Source organism: Schistocerca nitens, chromosome 1 (assembly GCF_023898315.1).
Source record: "Schistocerca nitens isolate TAMUIC-IGC-003100 chromosome 1, iqSchNite1.1, whole genome shotgun sequence".
NCBI classification, from domain to species: domain Eukaryota; kingdom Metazoa; phylum Arthropoda; class Insecta; order Orthoptera; family Acrididae; genus Schistocerca; species Schistocerca nitens.
Window position 1 is genome coordinate 123,232,535 of NC_064614.1, and position 24,565 is coordinate 123,257,099.

The 24,565-nt window shown below is 42.6% G+C and overlaps 1 protein-coding gene across 2 annotated transcripts in view; it reads left to right on the forward strand.

Annotated features, from left to right (window-relative positions):
* The window catches only part of LOC126242629 (facilitated trehalose transporter Tret1-2 homolog), a 284,620-nt gene extending 264,920 nt beyond the window's left edge, over nucleotides 1-19,700 (forward strand). For both annotated transcript variants that reach the window (XM_049948104.1, XM_049948103.1), the window contains exons 7-8: nucleotides 2,100-2,320; nucleotides 14,477-19,700. In XM_049948104.1, the coding sequence (XP_049804061.1) occupies nucleotides 2,100-2,320; nucleotides 14,477-14,941 (686 nt within the window). In that variant the 3' untranslated portion in view covers nucleotides 14,942-19,700. The remainder of the gene's footprint in view (nucleotides 1-2,099; nucleotides 2,321-14,476) is intronic.
* Nucleotides 19,701-24,565: the final 4,865 nt, after the last annotated feature.

Below are 24,565 nucleotides of genomic sequence, written 5' to 3' on the forward strand. Positions count from 1 at the left end.
TGTTAGGTTAGGTCACGTCAGGTCTCCAATCTTCTTAATCTATTTTTGTATTCAGGGTGCCTAACTTTGTAAAGCGCCTCATCAGCTTCATACATCTCTATTAATTTTGTAGTTGTCGATACACACCATTTGTATTTACCGGCAATGCTTATAAAAACACTACAGACGACAGAATGCTGCAGCGATGCTAGCACTCCATGTGGTAGCATGTAACATTGCAGTGAACAGAAGACAAGCGATTTCTTTGATCAAATCTACAGGGAGGCCCTAGATATGATCAAATATTGGACGAAATTTGACAAAGTTCCTATTACACCATCAAATATCTTTGACAAAGATTTTTGACAAACATATTTGACAAAGAAATTTGATAGTGTACTACCGGCCTTACGAAAATGTTACTGTGAAATTGTTTGAGAAAGACTACAGGGCGTGTGCGTCGATTCTGTCATTGCAGCGCATTGTCGACCAGCCGGAAAGGGGCAAACAATGTCAGCCTCCCCTTTCGAACAAATGAATTAACTCGCCCAGCGCTTTCGACCAAAAATTGTCACTGCCCATCTGTCACCATACCCTGCACGGACACTCTTTGTCAACTGCGCCAAGCTAAAGATAATTTTGTTATACGTGCCAGACTAATGGGTCTGCCATTTTATCGAAGCCGGCTTATCACTGTCTTACTTGAATGTGTAACCCCAGATCACATAAGAAACAGATTGACCGTCCTTACGGCGGAAAAGGCAACCGTAAAAATAGTTTCCCCGTCGGTCAACAGATATCGCAGCCGACACTACAATGCTAACTGACCTGTCCATGTCACGGAATTGGCAACGCTGTATCTTCGGTGACGTGAATTTGGCTGATTTGCGCTCGGCTAGAGCGCTGAGCGCGAAATGCATTCGTCACACAGGTGACTGTAGCTCATGATCGGCTGTGGTTTTTCCCGAGTTTTCAATCGAAGAATGTAGATTAGCTCCTGTAATTCTACAAACCAAGTTTATTTCTACTGTAGGGATACTTCTCACAATCAATAAATGAAACGTAACACACAAACATTTCTCGCGAGTTACTTTTGAAATGCAGACTGTATTACAGTCGCATAGGTTTTACACTCGCCTTCCATGCCGTCTATTTCCTCTTTGTTATGCAGCTCTTCTGATACGGATTATGGTGGTAAAAGAGATCTCCACGTGTAGGTTAACACTATCACTATAAAGCTTTCAAAATCTTCTCAACGTCTTTGAAATATAATCAGTTAATTTACTGACAAATACTGCACCGAGCAGTGGGTTTCGCGTCCTGACATTACCGACAGAATTATTTATTTTGCATAGAGTATGTACAGGGATTAGGTGAGTTATAACGACAATATGTTTTTCACATTGAGACTGTAAATAAGTTTAAGAAACAGATTTTGCTTCCTTTCTAAGTATTTCTGTAAGCGTTCTTAAGTATAACCACATTTTGCATTTGATTACTGCTAGTTGTAAACGAATATAATTTCATGTACGCACCTAAGAACGATATCTTCGAAAAAAATAAAGGAAGGGCTGCCACATTATATCAGAATATAAGATCGACAAAATTTAGATAGGATCGAATGCTTAGGGCTCTTTATTAAATCTTACTCGTAACTAATTCATTGATTTAAAATCCACTTCCGTAATCTTTCTTGATCTTTGACGGGAAATCTGAACATTTTTAGTTCAGGATTTGTCCGTCTACTCCTTCCACAGTTGACATACTCGCAGGCACTCGGCATGACGACTCGATCCACTACCACCGGTATGTCAGAAACAGCTGTACTTCACAGACGCCAGACAGTGGAAAGCTGCACGCGTTCGGTCGATGTTGCCACATATTTCACAGAACGGAGTGCCATCTAGTGGTTGGTGCCACAAGTAAGGGTGTGACGCTGTCGCTGCCTGGTGGCTGTTCCCTGACAATGGTTGCCTGCTAGACCAAGCGATCGGGCAACCTGTTTCTTACTTGATCTGGGGTGTAACTTACTTTTAGAAGTTCCTTTCGGAATGGCACGTGACACGAGAGCAAGTCGGGTTTCAGAGTGACGATCACGATGACGTGGGTGTTGCTGGCAGGGATCGACTCCGTGGTGTTCTACACGGTGATGATCTTCGAGAGCGCCGGCAGCACGCTGGACGACCACGTGGCCACCATCATCGTGGGCGCGGTGCAGCTGCTGGCCAACGTGGCGGCGCTGTTCGTGGTGGACCGCGCCGGCCGCCGCCCGCTGCTGCTCGCCTCCGGGGCGCTCATGGCCGTCTCCATGGCGGCGCTCGGCGCCTACTTCAACCTGCAGGTAGGTACGCGCCTCAGGGCCACGTCGCCTGTCTTTGCCACCGCAGTCATCATCATCAGCCGTTTGTCATCCACTGCCGGGACTATACAGAGTGTAATTATCCATGTAACATGTACGTCAAAAGATTGTTCCAGAAGCAAATGGGACGAATTTCTTTAAAGAAGAGAGCTGTTACGGTCAGGACTTGAACCCAGGTCCCCTTGCTTGCTTGGTAGGAATGCTAGCCATTATACTTCAATCAAACAAAGTACTACAGGGATACCCACTGAGTCCTCTGTTATTTATCCTTGCAGCAGATGAAATTGTAAGAATACCCTAAAGGGAAGGTGTAATCTCATATGCATATGCAGACCTTATTGTACTCTGCTGGCCATTAAAATTGCTACACCAAGAAGAAATGCAGACGATAAACGGGTATTCATTGGGCAAATATACAGGGTGATTCAAAAAGAATACCACAACTTTAGGAATTTAAAACTCTGCAACGACAAAAGGCAGAGCTAAGCACTATCTGTCGGCGAATTAAGGGAGCTATAAAGTTTCATTTAGTTGTACATTTGTTCGCTTGAGGCGCTGTTGACTAGGCGTCAGCGTGAGTTGATGCTAAGATGGCGACCGCTCAACAGAAAGCTTTTTGTGTTATTGAGTACAGCAGAAGTGAATCGACGACAGTTGTTCAGCGTGCATTTCGAATGAAGTATGGTGTTAAACCTCCTGATAGGTGGTGTATTAAATGTTGATATAAACAGTTTACAGAGAATGGGTGTTTGTGCAAAGGGAAAAGTTCTGGACGGCCGAGAACGAGTGATGAAAATGTAGCACGCATCCAGCAAGCATTTGTTCGCAGCCCAGGAAAATCGACTCGCAGAGCTAGCAGAGAGCTGCAAATTCCACAATCAACTGCATGGAGAGTCCTACGAAAAAGGTTAGTTATGAAACCTTATCGTCTGAAATTGGTTCAAGCACTGTCTGCAGCTGATAAGATTAAAAGAATCGATTTTTGTGATTTTATCCTTGCTCAAATGGAAACAGATGAATCTTTCGTTTCAAAGATTGTGTTTAGTGATGAAGCAACTTTCCACACTAACGGGAAAGTCAACCGTCACAATGTCTGTATATGGGGCACTGAGAATCCGCGGGAAACAACTCAGTATGAACGTGACTCGCCTAAGGTGAACGTTTTCTGTACCATTTCAGCCAATAAAGTTTTTGGTCCCTTTTTCTTCGAAGGTGCTACTGTAACTGGACTACAGTATCTGGAGATGTTAGAGAATTGGCTGTTCCCTCTGCTCGAACAAGAAGCACAACAATTCATATTTCAGCAGGATGGAGCGCCACCACATTGGCACTTATCTGTCCGTAACTACCTGAACGTCAACTACCCGAGGCGATGGATCGGCCGCCAGGCAGCCCGTGACAGAGCACTTCATCACTGGCCTCCAAGAAGCCCTGATCTTACCCCCTGCGATTTTTTCTTATGGGGGTGTGTTAAGGATATGGTGTTTCGGCCACCTCTCCCAGCCACCATTAATGATTTGAAACGAGAAATAACAGCAGCTATCCAAACTGTTACGCCTGATATGCTACAGAGAGTGTGGAACGAGTTGGAGTATCGGGTTGATATTGCTCGAGTGTCTGGAGGGGGCCATATTGAACATCTCTGAACTTGTTTTTGAGTGAAAAAAAAAACCTTTTTAAATACTCTTTGTAATGATGTACAACAGAAAGTTATATTATGTTTCTTTCATTAAATACACATTTTTAAAGTTGTGGTATTCTTTTTGAATCACCCTGTATTATACTAGAACTGACATGTGATTACATTTTCACGCAATTTAGGTGCATAGATCCTGAGAAATCAGTACCCAGAACAACCACCTCTGGCCGTAATAACGGCCTTGATACGCCTGAGCATTGAGTCGAACAGAGCTTGGATGGGGTGTACATATACAGTTGCCCATGCAGCTTCAACACGATACCACAGTTCATTGAGAGTAGTGACTGCTGTATTGTGACGAGCCAGTTGCTCGGCCACCATTGACCAGACGTTTTTAGTTGGTGAGATATCTGGAAATGTGCTGGCCAGGGCAGCAGTCAAACATTTTCTGTATCCAGAAAGGCCCGTACAGGACCTGCAACATGCGGTCGTGCATTATACTGCTGAAATGTAGGGTTCAAAATGGTTCAAATGGCTCTGAGCACTATGGGACTTAACATCTGACATCATCAGTCCCCTGCAACTTAGAACTACTTAAACCTAACTAACCTAAGGACATCACACACATCGATGCCCGAGGCAGGATTCTAACCTGCGACTGTAGCGGTCGCGCGGTTCTAGACTGTGGCGCCTAGAACCGCTCGGCCACTCTGGCCGGCGATTTTTTTCCAAGTTTTCTCCCTCTCTCTCTCTCTCTCTCTCTCTCTCTCTCTCTCTGGACTCCTTAGTGGTCAACTGTGCTGCATACTCAGCTTTATCAGTGCAAACCTTGTCCATCCGTTCAAGTTCTCTGATGCAGTTTGCTCCAGGATTAATTCCCATATGCTGTAGCACTTTCACCCTACCAATGTTGCCATCATTTAAAGCAATAACAGCATCATTGACCCCCTCTTTAATGTTCCAGACTAAAGCGCCTAGAACCACTCGGCCACAACGGCCGGAGAAATGTAGGGTTTCGCAGGGATCGAATGAAGGCTAGAGCCATGGGTCGCAACACATCTGAAATGTAACGTCCACTGTTCAGATTGCCGTCAATGCGAACAAGAGGTGACCGAGACATGTAACCAATGGCACCACATACCACCACGCCGGGTGATACGCCAGTATGGCGATGACGAATACACGCTTCCAATGTGCGTTCACTGCGATGTCGTCAAACACGGATGCGACCATCATGGTGCTGTAAACAGAACTTGGATTCATCCGGAAAAATGACGTTTTGCCATTCATGCACCCAGGTTCGTCGTTGAGTACACCATCGCAGGCGCTCCTGTCTGTGATGCAGCATCAAGGGTAACCGCAACCACGGTCTCCGAGCTGATAGTCCGTGCTGCTGCAAACGTCGTCGAACTGTTCGTGCAGATGGCTGCTGTCTTCCAAACATCCCCATCTGTTGACTCAGGGATCGAGACGTGGCTGCGGATAAGATGCCTGTCATCTTGACTGCTAGTGATACGAGGCCGTTGGGATCCAGCACGGCGTTCCGTATTACCCTCCTGAACCCATCGATTCCATATTCTGCCAACAGTCGTTGGATCTTGACCAACGCGAGCAGCAATGTCGCGATACGATAAATCACAATCGCGATAGGCTACAATCCGACCTTTATCAAAGTCGGAAACGTGATGGTACGCATTTCTCGTCCTTACACGAGGCATCACACCAACGTTTCACCAGGCAACGCCGGTCAACTGCTGTTTGTGTATGATAAATCGGTTGGAAACTTTCCTCATTTCAGCACGTTGTAGGTGTCGCCACCAGCGCCAACCTTGTGTGAATGCTCTGAAAAGCTAATCATTTGAATATCACAGCATCTTCTTCCTGTCGGTTGTATTTCGCGTCTGTAGCACGTCATCTTCGTGGTGTAGCAATTTTAATAGCCAATAGTGTAATTTGAGCAAGTCAGTAACACATTGGTCCACATCTCGTCCTTATGCTAGCAGTTATTCGGCTTGGCGTTGATGATACAGATGTTGGATGTCCTCCAGATGGGTATCGTTCCAAATTCTGTGCAACTGGTGCGTTAGATCGTCAGAATCCAGAGCTGGTTGGAGGTCCCTGCCCATAATGCTCCAAACTTCTCAGTTGGAGAAAGATCAGGATGCCCTGTTGACGCAGGTAGGATTTATCAAGTACGAATACAGGCAGTAGAAACTCTCGTTGTGTTTGAATGGGCATTATCTTTCTGAAACATAAACCCAGGAAGGCTTGTGATGGAGGGCAACAAAATGGGCTGTGGAGTATTGTCGACGTACCACTGTGCTGTAAGAGCGCCATGGATGAGAACCAAAGGAATCCAGCTATGAAATGAAATGGCACACTGGACCATCACTCCTGGTTGTCGAGGTATATGGCAGGTGACAGTCAGGTTGGCCTGGTGCATCTCCAGACACGTCTTCTGCCTGGAATCTCATTGACTGGAGTAGAATTGTCTTCAGTGACGAGTCATGGTTCGAAATAAACCACAATGATTGGTGAAGATATGTCCAGAGATGCCCCTGACCAACTTGACTGTTATCTGCCATACAACCTTATAACCAGGAATCTCGTGCTCCATTTATTTTCATAGCATGGCACATTTGGTTGTCATCCATGACCCACTTACAGACAGTGGTATGTCTATGACATTCTACACCCCATATTGTTGTCTGTCATGACAAGCCATCCTATGCTTAACATGTCAGAAGATAGTGCCCTTCCACACACGGTTAGAGTGTCTTCATGTTTGCAAAACCCTATCTTGGCCATCAAGGTCGCTGGATCTCTTCCCAATTGAGAATGCTCTATGGACAGGGCCCTCCAATCAGCTCGGGATTTTAACGATCGAAGGGGCCAGTTGGACATAGTTTTGTACAATATTCTTCAGGAGCACATCCAACAATTCTATCAAACAATGCCGAGTCGAATAACTGCTTCCGTAAGAGGCAGAGGTGGCCCAACACATTATTGACTTACACAATTTGTGAAGCTCTTTTTCTGGAATAAATCATTCAATCTTTCTGAAACTGTAATCATTTGTTTGTCTGTACATGTACGTCACCTCTACCGATTTCCGTCCCATTTGGACATTTTTTTTTATTTTTTTATTTTTTTCGTAGAGTGTATGTTGTGCTGCAGGAAGCTACAATGGGCAAGTGAAACATTTTCTTAAAGTTTTCTCCAGCCAGAACTAAACTAAATCAAACCATACCAGCGCACCATGTAGCAAACACAATGAGAAACAAGCATAGGTCCAATAAGTCAAATAATACGACACACCCCAGACACTAATGCTTCACCTCTTTTGAGCGAGAAGTCTGAATCGTTAATTCAGCAACATGACATCACTGGGGAGGGATCGTAACGTTATTCTCACAGCACAGCACGATGCTGCAAGAATGAATAGATCTTCCATAAGAATTCTTATCAGCCCACTGACACGGCAGAAAAGCACGAAGCTGAAGACTTGAAAGCCACTGTCGTGACACCAAGGTGTGGTGAAGAACACTCATGGCCTCAGAAAACTAGTCGTCCTTGGCAAGATGGCTCTGAGCACTATGGGACTCAACTGCTGAGGTCATTAGTCCCCTAGAACTTAGAACTAGTTAAACCTAACTAACCTAAGGACATCACAAACATCCATGCCCGAGGCAGGATTCGAACCTGCGACCGTAGCGGTCTCGCGGTTCCAGACTGCAGCGCCTTTAACCGCACGGCCACTTCGGCCGGCCCTTGGCAAGACATAACGTCATTGCCTCAGACGGCCAGCAATTAATACTGAAGCTTCCAAGCCCATACTTTATTCACTTAGAGTGAGCCAGTTACAATGTTGATCCTGTGAAGTGCTGCCTACCAATCGCCTTTGAAGTTGCTGTCTTTGTGGTCTACCTAACATGGTCGTCAGTTGCCAACATCTCATCTACTGATGCGACGTCTTTGGAACTTATATTTCTGCCTTGCTGAGAGCCAAACTGATGATGTTTGGCACACTGTCAACCTGTTGCTGTATACAGGAACTGTGCTGAGGGCTGCTGCCCCTGGCTTGCATCTGTGAGCAGGCAGCAATGTCCATGGTCTGTCTTTGGTGGAGAGGCATGCTATAACTCCGCAATATCTTGTACATTCCATGCAGAGCTGCTGGTGTTTACTCGGGCACACCCCTTTGATGTCCATGAGAGGGTCCCAGTAACAAGCAATCTATGATCTGATGGTTGATGCTGCAGTATAAGCTGCACCTGCCACCTGCTGCCCACTACCCTGCACCACATTGCACTATTACGTGAGCTGCCACAACAGAGACCCTGACAAACTGCTGAGCACACACATCAGCACATTCTACTCTGCTTGTTGTGTTCACAGCCTCGCTCGCTGCTGCCACAGAGAAGATTATTTAGTTATACCATATATATAAGTCCAACAAATACTGACGCCACACCCAGGACAAGATCAAAATAAAATAATATTACAATCTTTTATGAGACACCTCAACATACATTGATGAGAGATGTGCTGAAGCCTGCCTTCACATCAACATTAGCTGTGTATAACACTTGTAAAGTGTTTGTCATCGAGTGAATATCTGCAGTTCTGATCCTCAGAGACTTTGTTATAAGGTGTTCAATGTACTCAGTCATAATTTGTCGTATTGGTTTACAGACCTACGTTTATTAGGATTATTTACTTATTTCATTGTCCTCTGCTTAACCATTTCATTTTTACCTACAAAAGTTCAAATGGTTCAAATCGCTCTGAGCATTACGGGACTTAACATCTGAGGTCATTAGTCCCCTAGAACTAGAACTACTTAAACCTAACTAACCTAAAGACATCACACACACATGCCCGAGGCAGGATTAGAACCTGCGACCGTAGCGGTCGCGCGGTTCCAAACTGAAGCGCCTAGAACCGCTCGGCCACTTCGGCCGGCACCTACAAGAGTGAAACAACCTGTATCTCTGTATAAATATTTATTAATTAATAAACCTGAAATGATGCAGGGGTACAGGATCACTTCTGTATAGAGCTGTGTCATGACAAGTGTGATGAGGCGAGAGAGCAGGCTGTTGGTAGCTTAGAGAAACAGCATCAAAAGACAAAACATTTTACTAACATTCATGCGACTACACGTCTAGCGGTCACTTCCCCTCACAGCAAGGGGCGAGGATGGTGTGTAGTGTCAGTGGGTTGATGGTTACTGAGCCATAACTTCGGTATCCAGGAATGCTGCCTCCAGAAGCTTACACAGTGACGTGCGCCCCGGTTATCGGGACATGGATGCTTGTAAATGGAGCCAGCACCACTGAAGACTACAAGGCTGCTTGCGAGGAATACCATCCTGTGGTGATGAATGTGAGTGATGGCACATAGTGCCTTGGTATATGCACCAGCAAAGAAGAGTGAGCAGCTATGCTGCCTCGGGTTAGTTCTGCTGCCCTCTAGGACAAGAGCCTGGCTGCTGCTGGAGTGGGCTAGGAGCCATCTCACTGGTGTTGAAGTAGCAAGTCCAAGGAGGACTTGGCATTCACAGATAGTGCAGCAGTGGAAGCCCAAACATTTAGTGGTTGCTAGCTGTCCCATATTGCTCAGTCGTCCGGCGTGGCCCCCTCGTTCCCGGACTCATTGCTGGACTGCTGATTCCTCTGCTGAAATTAATGGTTATTTACATTGGTTTGTGGCCTATTTGTTATGTCCAAACGCTATTCACAGCTGTGTTTGAGAAAGCAAAACTGTGTTCTTGTGCTGCAGAAATAGTTTGGCTCACCCAGCAAGAGCTCCATTTTACTGCTATGTTACATTACTGTGGTGCTTGCACTAGTCCACCTCATGTATTTAAACAGCCCTGATGTAGCAACCGACATGTATACCCACTGGCTGACTGCAACTGCTGCGGTTCAACTGCTATTTTCCGCAGTAAGGCACAGCCACGCGGGATTAGCCGAACGGTCTAGCCGCTTTAGTCATGGACTGTGCGGCTGGTCCCGGCGGAGGTTCGAGTCCTCCCTCGGGCATGGCTGTGTGTGTTTGTCCTTAGGATATTTTAGGTTAAGTAGTGTGTAAGCTTAGGGACTGATGACCTTAGCAGTTAAGGGGGATAGAACGTCAAACGGGCCGACTTCGAGAAGGAGAGGCACCACAGGACATTTTAATTTGCACTGTCTATACTTTTACAAATAAATTCATAAAACTTTGTTAGCATTACCAGGAAGGATTCAGGATTCACACTCATAGCAGTGGAAGTTCAAAAACACGAAAAAATAATATTTTTTAAATGTGAAATTTCATGATTTTTTTCACTTGCTGTTGGCTGAATTTGTTGCTATAGGTACACTTTTCTTCGTAAGTAAGAGACATTCTTCGATGAATTTTGCACAGCTTACAAACCATACTTACAGGTGTATGAAACTCTAGAATTTATTTAATCTATGGAAAAATGAATGGGCTGTTACATTTTAAACTTCGTGTTTAGAGAAAACTCGAATTTTATAGTTTATTATCTCAATTTTTACCACAGTTTTTAACAGATTTGGGAAATTCTAGAGTTTTGTATGCTTTGCAAATTTCATCGAAGAATCTCTCTTACTTATGCAGAAAAGTGTACCTGCAGCAACAAATGCAGCCAATACCAAGTGAAAAAATGATGAAATTTCTCATGTAAAAAAATTGTTTTGTTATGTTTTTTAACTTCCTCTGCCATGAGTGTGAATCCTGACTCCTTCCTGGTCATGCTGACAAAGTTTTATGAATTTATTTGTAAAAGTATGGACAGTGCAAATTAAAATGTCCTGTGGTGTCTCTCCTGCTCCAAGTCGGCCCGTTTCACGTCCTACCGCCTAAAGTCCCATAAGATTTTAAAAAATAATAATGCCCAAAAAATAACGCCAACGCTCTAAACTGCTCGGCTGCTTAATAGAATTCTTCGTCTCAGCACCAGCTTTAGGTTTTACTGCAACTGATGCACATCTTCTCGATCCTACCAACACTTTTAGCTCCTGGCAGCTAACTTCTTTCATACCCACTTGTAACGTACTCCATATAGGGCACTGTCCTTTGATTCACAGATTGCTCCTCCAGCGGGAAGATCCACCAGTATGTAGTGCTTGTTGTGTACAGTACCTGTGCACAGTATTTTAAGAGAATGTGTTTTATACCAAGCCATGAGGGTAGCAACTAACTTATCAACTGACCTGTCCTCTATTCTAGAAGACGCTGTATCAAATATGGTCTGCATTTTAAGATTCTGTATCATGTCTGGTCTTCTCAATGATATCTTAGGAGATGTTAATGTGTTTGCAGGGTGGTTACTTTTATCTTCCAATTGCTCAAAGAGGCATAGTTTCGTATTACACCATTTTAGATATTGTGTAGCTGTAGTCTCTTTATTTTAATCAAAAACTGCTGTGAGACATAAATCTGCTGGTGTTCTGTGTCAAAGTGCAATTCTGAGTGAGAGAGAGTGCCTCAGGGTGGCACATTTTATATTTTATGGGGGAATGCAGACATTCTCAGTGAACCACAATGATGAAGTTTCCTCAGGTTATCAGCTGAATCCAGGTGTCATCCTGCAGAAAAGTTTCGACAAGTTCCCTACTCGTCATATTCAAGCAAAGTGTCGGGTTCATGTCCATAATGTGTCTTTATACCCACTGGACTACAGGGTCTTCTTCCTGTTCTGCAGCAGCTGTGCCACTTACACGCCTCTGGAAGGGGTGTCGTGGGTGGTGGTGGGGAGAGCAGTGGACAAAGGTGGGTGGGAACACGCGGCATGCTTGAGGATCTGGGTTCGCATCCTGACACTGCCTGTCAATTCCATCCGCTGCTTTCGTTACCTTCACAACTGAGCGCTCTTGGCGTATTATTACAACCACCACACCCCATACGGAACTCAGCTGGAAACCACTATCCTGGCTAACAAGATGATCATGAAGCCATATCTCCACTGTCTTTTTGATGATCGAGTCCCAGAACCCCTTTGCGTGGCATAGCACCTGGGTCTGCTCAAAATTAAACATATGACTCTTGTTGAAGCTGCGCTCTGCTGCTGCAGGTTCTTCCTTTTGGGCGAGCCGAACGCTTCTCACCATGTTCTGAGCAGTCCTGCTGCCAAGTACACCGCTGCATCTGGCCACATTTGCAACTGATGCTATAGACTCCATGTGTCCGTAGTCATTATTTGTCCTTCATTGAGCCGAGCATATTTTTTATTTTATTTTAGCTAATGAATCGAAAATGCTTCTAATCTTATTTTTCCCCAAAATTCTGGCAATATTGACCATGGGTGGTCCAGCATACTGAAGGAAAGCCAGACGCTTTGTCTATTCTTCTGGGTTGTCTTCTTTCTTCTTTGGGTATGCATCCATGATGGTCATGTCAACCGGGATAACAGTTTCCAGCTGAGCTCCACATGGGGTGCGGCAGTTGCAAGAATACGCCAAGAGCGCTCTACATCTACATCTACACCCATACTCCGCAAGCCACCTGACGGTGTGTGGTGGTGGGTACCTTGAGTACCTCTATCAGTTCTCCCTTCTATTCCAGTCTCGTATTGTTCGTGGAAAGAAGGATTGTCGGTATACCTCTGTGTGAGCTCTAATCTGATTTTATCCTCAAGGTCTCTTCGCGAGATATACGAAGGAGGGAGCAATATACTGCTTGACACCTCAGTGAAGGTATGTTCTCGAAACTTCAACAAAAGCCCCTACCGAGCTACTGAGCGTCTCTCCTGCAGAGTCTTCCACTGGAGTTTATCAATCATCTTCGTAACGCTTTCGCGACTACTAAATGATCCTGTAACGAAGTGCGCTGCTCTCCGTTGGATCTTCTCTATCTCTTCAATAAACCCTATCTGGTACGGATCCCACACTGCTGAGCAGTATTCAAGCAGTGGGCGAACAAGCGTACTGTAACCTACTTCCTTTGTTTTCGGATTGCATTTCCTTAGGATTCTCCCAATGAATCTCAGTCTGGCATCTGCTTTACCGACGATCAAATGGTTCAAATGGCTCTGAGCACTATGGGACTCAACATCTTAGGTCATAAGTCCCCTAGAACTTAGAACTACTTAAACCTAACTAACCTAAGGACATCACACACACCCATGCCCGAGGCAGGATTCGAACCTGCGACCGTAGCAGTCCCGCGGTTCCGGACTGCAGCGCCAGAACCGCTAGACCACCGTTACCGACGATCAACTTCATGTGATCATTCCATTTTAAATCACTCCTAATGCGTACTCTCAGGTAATTTATGGAATTAACTGCTTCCAGTTGCTGACCTGCTATATTGTAGCTAAATGATAAGGGATCTTTCTTTCTATGTATTCGCAGCACATTACACTTGTCTACATTGAGATTCAATTGCCATTCCCTGCACCATGCGTCAATTCGTTGCAGATCCTCCTGCATTTCAGTACAATTTTCCATTGTTACAACCTCTCGATATACCACAGCATCATCCGCAAAAAGCCTCAGTGAACTTCCGATGTCATCCACAAGGTCATTTATGTATATTGTGAATAGGAATGGTCCTACGACACTCCCCTGCAGCACACCTGAAATCACTCTTACTTCGGAAGACTTCTCTCCATTGAGAATGACATGCTGATGTAAATGTGGTGCAGGTAGCAGATGGAATACACAGGCAGCGACACCCACCACATCACCACCACCACTACTCCACCACTCTATCTTCCCCACCATCATCTGCAACACCTCTTCCAAGGGCACAAGATTGGCACAATCTTTTTAGATGAGGCAGAGGAGGCTGTGGACCAGCAGCCATAAAGAATGCTATCGATATGAATCTGACACTTCATCTGAAGATCACAAGTAGGAAACATGTTGAAACGTTGCCGCAGAACTATGCCTTGACTCGACTGGTAACCCGAGAAAACTTCACGATCACCAATTTATAGCCAGCCGAAGTGGCCGTGCGGTTCTAGGTGCTGCAGTCTGGAACCGCGAGACCGCTACGGTCGCAGGTTCGAATCCTACCTCAGCCATGGATGTGTGTGCTGTCCTTAGGTTAGTTAGGTTTAACTAGTTCTAAGTTCTAGGGGACTAATGACCTCAGAAGTTGAGTCCCATAGTGCTCAGAGCCATTTGAACCATTTTGAACCAATTTTTATTTTGCCATCTGTTGCATACTTTACTTGACACAAAACCACATTTGTCTCCAACCAGTTGAGTAAGAGTGCTGATGACCTCACTGTTGAGTGCCCTATGCATACCACAACCTCACCACCTCTGTGACCACCACCACTGGAACAACGCCAGTGCAACTCTACAATGCTCCCACTGCAGAAAATAGGGACTTAACGTACCAAAGGTCCCAGAATATCAGACTCGCCGGCTAGTGTATGCTAACCAAAGAGTACGAGTGTAGCAGATGAAGTATTCTTACAGTCGCTGTGGGAATGTCTACGATGTACGAAGTGACGGGCGTGTGCGGCACTCGTGTTCCAGGAGCAGAACCGTGAGGAGGGCCTGGAGCTGCTACCGCTGGCCAGCCTGGTGGTGTTCATGCTGGGCTACTCGCTGGGCTACTGCACGCTGCCCTTCCTGCTGATGGGCGAGCTGCTGCCGGAACGCCAGCGCGGACCGCTCAGCTCGCTCGCCGGCTCCTTCAACCTTGCCTTCATGTTCGTCGTCATCAAGACCTTCCACAACTTTCAGCAACTGCTCGGCAACGACGGCACCTTCTGGCTGTACGGCGCCATGTGCCTCGCCAGCTGCGCCTTCGTGTGGCTGCTGGTGCCCGAGACGCGCGCCAAATCGCTCGCCGAGATCGAGCAGTTCTTCGAGGACAGCAATCAGGCGCGAAAGGAGAAGCGCGCCGCTGCCGCCAGGGCGGTCGTAGTCGCCGCCGGCGGCGCTGACGTCGCCGGCGGTGCACCGGAGAAGACTGCCCAGCCGGCGGGAAGCAGCTAACGCCGGGACATCGCTCCCGGGCGATCGTGATTAATGTTCCTGTACAAGCGACTCTCCGTTACAGTGAAGGACTGGTCATTTTATCGTGGTCGCTGTCTTTTGGCGACTTCATTATGTAGAACTGAAGGTTTCCAAGTCACCGCCGATTAACTTGCCTAGAGCACATCAGGTCAAAAAGTGGATCAGTCTGTAGCTGTACTACACATCCACCTCCACCTACTACCAGCAGCCAATGAAATATCGTCTTCCGCTGGGCACCTAGCCAAACACCACTGTGGACAGCGATATCTTCTCTCCTCCAGACTACACTGTGGCAATAACTTATTGCTGTCCACAGCGTCACTTTATGAAGTACGGCGATACAGAAGGTCGCTTCCCCTCTCTGTCAACGTGCATACGGAACGTATTCCCTTCCATGCTGTACTATTTTTTACTCTCTCTGTGTGGTAAGCCTTCCGACATGGCATTTACTATACAGAGCGTGAACGATAACCGGTAGCAACATAAGACAGTGGTGTAGAAAAAGTCGAGACACACAATTTGAGACAGACATTCACGGTCTGTAATGCTGGAAAATAACTCAAAGTGGTCTACCACGCTACCAGATAAGTCAGCTATTTCGTCAACAACTTTTCTGTGAGGGTAATGAAAGAAAAAAAAAACTTTTGTGAATGTTATGCAAAAGCTTATTACAATTGCAGTTCGACTTAAATTTAAGCCTCACTAGTTAGGTAGTAAGAAGGCCAGACAAATAAAATGACTTAATTGTCAATTTTATAGTATGAAAATTCAGAAAACTGTCAGGCAAAATTTACACAAATGTCAATTCTACAACTTATAAGTACACAACTGTCAACTAAGCCAATGGTGAAACAGCCAAGTCAGCTCGGTGAGTTAGTGTGATGGCTTATTCACCTAAAGATGGCGGCTAGGTGGACTGCAGAAATATTGTGTCAAGATGGTGATATGTTCCAGCTGGAGACCCGACATGAATATCAAGAGCAGAATGTCTCGAATCTGGCTAATAATTCCTGTAATTTCCTATTTTTGCACAGTGTAGGAGGTAGCGGCATGAATAACATACTAAAAATCCTGACTAGTAAGAACAGAGTGTTGTGGTGGGGGTGAATTTGGAGGTCACTGTGGTACATTGTCCTTGAACAACTTGAAATCCGCAGCTTCTAGTGAAAATGTATTCCAGTACAGAATTAAAGTACATTAAATTTCCTACAGATAAGGTTCTATTCATTTTTTTCTCTAGGGTCGTAGTTTCTGCTATGAGAACGAGGGAATTTTGAAAATTTCCAGCGATACGCAGGCGCTGTTGCTTACTTGGTTTCTGTAGACCAACCTATGTTAGTTTCCCGACTTGATAGTCCACAAGTGTCCAAAATCAAATTGTTCGTCTCGACCTTCCCTACACAAGAGCTGTCCAACCACACAGCCCAAAGCAAGTATCAATGCTGCTCAAGAAGAATGCACCTGTCACACGATAGGGGGAAAAATCATAAAATTCCGTTTGTGTAAAGGAATGATAAACTGAATATTTTCAATCTGAAACTCCTGCCATGCCATGCTATTCTCTCTTTGATCGTTACTGCTTTTTTTTCTTCTCTTCACGTATATTATGCGGCCCAAAAGTACTCATCTTCTTCCAATGTGGCTCAAGTAAGCTAAAATATTGGACATCCCTGCTGTAAATCATTATTGAACGTTGTAAACAGGAACTGTTTACACCATGTAGTACCGCCTTACTGATTCTTCTATCGACAATTCTATCCTAATATTGGAATAATGTTAGGAAGCTCTGAAACGTTATAAGAAGACCAGGAAGGGCGCAGTGATATGATACAAAATAGCCAAACAAGATTTTATGCAAGTGGGTTGGTTATTTATCAATGCAACAGCAAACATTCAGATTCCATACCCATTGAATAATTAACTGTTGCACATATAATTAATAGATGTTTATCACACATTCTACAGGAATACTTTATACCTCCCCTCGATTTCTCTTTTGGATTGGTTGAATAGCTAGTCAGTGATAGTGCATGAACTGGGCACTTAACTGAGTAAATGAGACACACACTTATCTATCTTTTTCTTTCAATGGAAAATCTTTTGAGTCGCATGACTGGATTCTCTAGCTGTGTTCCTTTATCAAAATGCTTATTTCTGAATACTTTCTTCACTTATTGTTTTCATTACTCCTGGTACGTAATCAGTACAATCTGCATACTAGTGTGATCTCTTTGGCTGTTATTGTAGAGGAGGTGATGCATCTTTTCAATATCTTCTATCTGTGTTTCTGTTTCTTTCAGTCAACAGTCTGTCAGGGCTTCACATGATTCGCCAGTCCTTTCTAGTCTTCACCAGGTTATTCATTTCTACATTGTTACTTTGGACTTTGTCCTCGTTCTTCATGCTGTCACAATTACAGTCATTCATTTACTTTATGGGTTTTACAGTCTGCAGCTTCACATCTGCCTGTATTAAATTATCCTTGAGCTGATACCTTAATACATGTGCCCATAATGCTTAAAACCAATACGTTGATGGCCCAAAAATGTCTTATGTCACATCATACATCCTTCTTCTGCAAGTGTTGTGTACCAGTTGGAAGAGTGATTCCTGATGCATTCTGCATAGACCGACAGATTTTGCGGTGTTGCCAGTTGCTCTCCTTCTGTCCCAAACTATACATTTCAATTGCTCTCTCCCTTGGCAGCTGGTAACACTAGAGTTTGTTCCGCATGGTGACAGTGTTTCTGATTCTCATTAAAATTATATTCTTGGAATCCTATTTCTCTCGCTCGGTAACGTAATACTGTGTAGATTTGTTTGCTGTATCTCATCCATAATAAACACAACGCTGACCAAATAGCTCCTCTATACCTACACTAACATGAATTCATCATTAAACATTCTTCAAGCGCTATACAACAGAATGGTTCTACTGGTTGATGCTACACATGGCATACTGGCCCCCACTTCTCTGCTCTCTGTTGGGCACGTGAACAGGCTTCCCACAGGCGCAGCCTTTGTGACCAACCCCCTCAATGTGTCAACCGTCTGGAATCACAAACTCCTTGTTCACCACAATGGTCAATATTTAAGAGGAAATTGAAGAGTATAAAACACCTGATCGTCTGTGTAAGTGCTTGCACTTCACACAGCCAGCACTTTTCACAAATTTCTATCTACGTGTATTCGATGACCGCTTTATTTTGCACTGTAGCACCTCTCTTCAAAAGCTCCTAGAGTTATAAGTTTGCACTGTCTACGCCAGATTACCCTATCCTGCTACGTGCCTGCTTTTCGCTTTTGAAAACTTTATTGTCAGTCTTCATCCATTGTTTGAGGGCAGTAGATTTGTTTCACAAAAAAGTCTTTGTTCATACTAATTTATATTTTACCCTTTGCTTGCTCTAGCCACCCTGTGTAATTTCTCAATATAGGTTCCACAACTTCTAGTGTGTATTATGTAGCTATGATTTTTACAGGTTAGTATTATATTTTGAGATAGTGCTCACTACTTTTGTTTTTTTTTCATTTGTTAGCTTTCAATTCTGTGCTAAGTAACTTATGGATTTAATCTGATACAGCACTTCTGTGACTCCTTGCCTTCAACAATACTATTTATTGTTGGTGCGCTATTAAACATAGCAATCAAGAAACTGTACAAAAGAGTTATTAAAATTCTTATAGCTTCCAGTTATTGTGGAATCATATGTATGTTTCCGTTCTAGCTACCACTCTATAATTATATTTTCGCTCATTAAGGCTACTTTTTGATTATTATTTATTTCTCAATAAGACCATAACTGTTGATCGTTTAGCCATTTTAATGCATAAAAATATTCTCTCTCACTCTATCTTAGCTAAGAGACATATAACTAATTATACACAAATGACTAAATTTAAAAATCTACATAATGTATGAGTTCGTTTTTCGAATCAGTGTTCTCCATTTCGAATTTTATTTTAAAAAAGTAGATAAAAAGAAAAAAACAACATCTCAGGACGTAATGAATTAAGCAAATCCACTTCCAAAAAGATTTATTTTCTAAGTATTCTGTCTGTCTTCTGATACAATCTGCTTTTACAAATTCGATAGCCAGATAAAGTTCCCAAAATATTTCCCATTTGCACACACAATATGATCCTTTCAAATATAGTACTTGCCAAGACTTTTAGCTGACATATCAAGAAGGAAGTAAATTTTTGAGGAACTTCGTTTGTAAACAGTAGTAGATCTAAATTATCAGTAAGTGTCAGGAGATACCTGCTACCACTGATACAATGTACTGTCTGAGAAAGAGGTCTATGACCTCGCCGTATAAATATTTATAACCTCCTCTTTTGGCTACCACAAGAAACCTGACATTGTTCTTGTATAATTTTTCGTCGGTCATGGGGTCTTTGCAATCCTGGTAGTTTTCTGTTGGACGTGAATTTCTTGTACCTCTTGTTGTGCTGCCATGTGTATTTATTTTCTTTTTTTCGTTTAATTTTTTTTCTTTTTTGTTCATTGTCTGAATAAGCCTCTTAACTGAAGCCTATTTACAGAAATAATGTTTCACTCTAATCAGAAGTGTATGATTCACTAAGTATGACTAGTAAAAGGAAGACAAAGGGTCCCATAGCTATGGGATCATGCTTATGAGCTATGGAAAATTTGATAACATAAACGAAGCACTACTGTATACAGTGTACCTGATATGTGTTGTTGAGTGCATGCCTGAACAATAAAGATAAAATGTTATTACTGTAATGTATTTTTGTTTTCTAATATCCAACGACAGCATGCCAGTGTGGTGTTTTTGGTAATCTGTTTAAAAGTCGAAGTGCAAGGCCAAATTCTATAGCTGTGAAAGTGTAACAAACAAAACTAGAAGTCATGGATGACAACCATGGGAATGTGCGAAACTTATAAATTGACACCGAAGTCCGTAATTGGTGACAGATAATGTCTCCCGAGCATTCTGAATAAGATTTCGTTAGTTGCTCAGCTAATCGGCCTCCAATTCTGAACACTGTACGTTGTCCTAAGTTTGAACCTGACAGTCGTGTCCCATTTTCATATTTAATGACGAATACCCTAAGATATTAAGCTCGCTTTTTTTTTAGTTGCTCAAGTGTGACACGCACCCATTTGCTGTGTGGGTGTATATGACAAGTAGTTGCATATTGGAATATAATTTTTTGTTTATACCGTCAGGTATAAGTATTTAAGTAAAAGCTTGTAAAAGGTTAAAATTCAAATACAGCTTAGATGATCACCAAACGTACTGTTTCTATAGGGTGCACACATTAGTGTTAATTCTGTCACATGCCCTCAGTTCCATGAGACACAATATTTGCAGCTAAATACAGGGCGTCCCTGTAGAAGTGGCCAATACTCAGGGATATGACAGGAACGGTCATTCGAAGCAAAAAAATGTGGTATACATGGGCTATAAAATGCGTACATTAAGAGCTGTGAGCACTTCTTCATCTTCAATACTGTGAAACAAATATCTTCGGCTGTAAGCTCTTTGCTTTCCATATTTTGGGAGGAGTTAGTATCGACCTGACAAGATACCTTAAGAGCTATGAGCACTTTTTCGGTAGACGAGATGTGTCTCGCAATAGTGAAGATGAACAAGTGCTAATATCTCTTACGGTATGCATTTTAGAGCCCATGTAGGCTGTTTTGTTTCGAATGATTGTTCCTGTAATATCCCTAAATGTTGGACATTTCTCCTGGGACGCCAGGTATAAGTGATGAAAACTTCTTCCAATGCCAGGAGTCGAACTGGTTAACAGTAGATCGCCCATGAGTTAGCGAATTCGTTTCATTGTTCTACTTGCTGGCACTTCCGATTCGAGTATTTTGTGTATATACTAACACAATCTATGTGGTAAAAACTCTGAAGAAACAAATACAGGCACCAAAATGACAAAACTAGAGCAACACAGTACTCGTAAGCTACAGAGACATTCTTTATAGGAACAGTCCAGGCAAAACCAGCTTGTAGCTCAAGTTCCAATACAAGGTACAAGTAAACAGACAAATAACAGTGTCTGCATAAATTAGTCTGTTCCAATCTTCCAAATCACTGATGTTGTGTGAAGGTAGCGATAATTTACAATAAATCAAGCAGTGATTATAGTCCACTTAGCCAGCTATTTTACTCACCAACAATGAACATGAGGTGGATGATGGGAAGATGGATAAAACAAGGGGTAGTGTACCACGCAACACACTACTCTAAAGCCAGGTTTCCACCAAACTAAAGTGATACCACAGAAAATGGCAGCGTCTGCTATTGTTTCCCTACGCTCCTGTCAATTCTAGTTGCACGACTTTTAATACGGCGTCAACAGAGATTATTCGAACAGGCATTGGTGACGTTATTCAGGTTAGAGCAGTAGTAATGAGCCAAGAATCCAATAAGAAGAAGAGAAAGCATAAATGTTGGACCTTGAAGTGGGCTTCGTTCAGAAGTAACACAAGGGCATCATAAACACTTATAAATGAAATAGCATTCATAAACTAAATTGAAAAAGTGCAGAAAATGAACTAACCCTCAAATGTAAAAACTTGGAGGTAAGTGTTGCCATCTGTTGCTGGGTACTGGATCTATCAAAACTGACATTGGTCTCACCCCTAAATATCACTTAGGGGTAAGACCAATGCCAGTTTTGATAGTTCCTGTACCCAGCAACAGATAGCAACACTCATCTCTAAGCTTTTACATTTGAGGATTAGCCTGTTTCTCCGCACATGTCTTCAATTCTTGAACCACTTTCGAATAATTGTTGACCTTATAACAATGCGGATATGCTACCAGTAGATTCAGTAAAACTTTCTGGCTAATCTTTACAATCTGTTCAAACTGTTCACACAATATTTCGACATATAAGATCTGTAGACGCTCTATAAGTTCTATAGACACGGAAATATAATATGAATTTTACAGCTTATCGAAAATTATCTTCAATGTAGGCTTATAACCAAATTTGCAACCACACGATTATCCAGAAAACATAAGGTTGACACAGCCAAAATGCATATTACATGTAAACAAACCTCTGAGGACTAACATCACAGAAATAGTCATTTTAATTTAACTAACAAACCAAACGACGAAAATTACAAATTGTGCAATACTGTTTATTATTTTTTGGGACTTCATGTCTCATACGAAAACTGAGGAGACAGAGACACTGAAATGATTCCTAGTTTTTGTCAGTCCTATCCCAAGCAGAAAATAGCCAAATTTTAAATATCAAAATTCTATCATAATTTTGAATTCAAAAGCATAGTTGATTGACAAAACTGCTAACATCGAAATTACTCTTATTATTTGTAAATCCTGATAGGGAATGTAAAACAGACGTAACCTATTCATAGAAAAACACAAAAGTACCAAACACCTATTTGTCAGAGTGGAAAACATGCCCAAATCAAATTAAGTATACCACTGTCAACACAATATAAACATCATGTTCCATACATAATCAATATTTATTATAAGAGTAAGTGTACAATGTGCATGCCGCTAAAACTCGGAAACAAGCCCTGGTACGATCAAGGGAGTTATATGTTGTGGTAGACCTCCATCCCCCATCCATGGAGAAGGTTCCCATTTTTACCTGAAGGGCGTGATTTTGAAGATATAATGCCTACAAAGTTTTTCTCTATAAAAATTTTTAGAACATTAGAGAGTATTCGAGAGCATTTCGCGACATTCCAGAATGTTCCACAATGATCTCTGATGTTCTGAAATGGTCGGCAATAGTTTGGAACATTCAGCAAGAGTCCAAAATGTACGGGAACATCCCAGATCATTTTGGAACATTCCAGAACACTCTATAATACTGTGGAATGTTCTGAAACATTGTGGACCATTCGAAGCCTTTTCGGTATGTTCTGGAATTCGCCACTAGTGGGGCCGCCCATTGGTAGGAGTATATAAAGCAAGACCTGTTGTGGGCGCGAATGTCAGTTTCTTCTCATCGGTGATGAAGGTAGGAACCGAAAAAGAAGTGCAATGAGTGAATAAAAACAAACTACTGTAGTGTGAGTCCTCAAAGTGATACAGTGACTGAATATAAATCGAAAATAAAGTGTGAAAGGTGTGTGAAGTATGCTGACCAGACAACTGCCCTCATTAAACTCAACAGTGATTTCTGCGACATAGCCACTGCTGAAAACGAACTCATCGATCAAAATCATCGATACATTGTTCACAACTACGCCAATCTGGATTGGTTGTTTTAAACGGCAATTCTGGCAACTAAAAATAATATAAGTTGAAGTCTTAGTTAGAAAAAACAATAAAATAGAATGTTTGTCCAACTAGTTCAGAAAATTCTAGAAGACCTTGTGGCAGCTGGGATAAAGTGTCTGCAATACTGTTATCCTTTCCACTGATATGAATTATTTCAAAATTATACTTCTGTGGAGCTAGAGACCAGAATGCTAGACAGAAATGAAGGAACTTGCAGTTAAGAAAAAGCTTAATGCTTGATGGTCGCAGAAGACCTTTATATGATTACCATAAACATAATAGCTGAACTTTTTGAATGTCCAAACTACTGCCAGAGTTTAGAGTTCAATTGCAAAATAAACTCTCTCGATTCAGAAAGAACTCGATTGAGAAAGCTGATTACTCTAACTTCCGGTTTATCATCCATGGTTTCCATTTGCAACAGACAAGCCCCAAGACCAAAATAGTAAGCATCAGTGGCTAGACAAAACTCCTTAGACATATTATGAATTGTGAATTTAGAGGAGCATCTTTGTTTACATCAAATACTATTCTTTTGACCAGAGCCAGATAATATTTTTCCTTAATAATTTAAATAAAGCATCATTGTTCAGTAATGGACTAGGGCACAAACCTCCTTAAAAACGAGGCAAAACCGAGAAAAGCCTTACATTGCATTTTAGAATGTGGTGGAGGCATGTTGTTTAATGCTTCTAAATGGGTATTATTCCGATTGGACAGACAATTTGACTCAAGAACCTAATCTTTTCCCAGAAAAACTTTGACTTTTGTAAATTAACTGTAACTCCAGAATCCTGAAATTTCTTTAAAGCCTTTCCTAGTACCTTGACATGTTCATCCACGTATAGAGTTACACAATCAAGTAGCTCAGGACCTAGGACAGTATATAATGCAGTGAAATAAACTTCAAAGGGTAATACCAGAGACTGACAACTTTGTCAACCAAATATGAATTCTGTATATTTACATGAGCACTCTGAGAACAGTACTTGACAATAGAAGTGTCTTAGATTTACTGAGGTGAGAAATCTTACCCCATAGAACTTTTGAATCTGCTCTTCTAAACTTTCTGGTTTGGTATGTATTGGTACAATGATCTTATTAATGGCACATATGTCCACTACTAAACATACACTACCTCTTTACTTAGCTATTGCTACTAATGGACTATTGCAAGGTGAAAGAGGGTTCTATGATCTTCCATTCTAGCACATGTCTTATCTCTTTAATAACTGCATCTCATCAGGCCCATAGAATGGAGTAAATTGAGTAGCAATCTGTCTCATGAAGGATTACATCCATTTTGTATTATAATCTTTGATAATCCTGGGCTTTTCAGTAAACA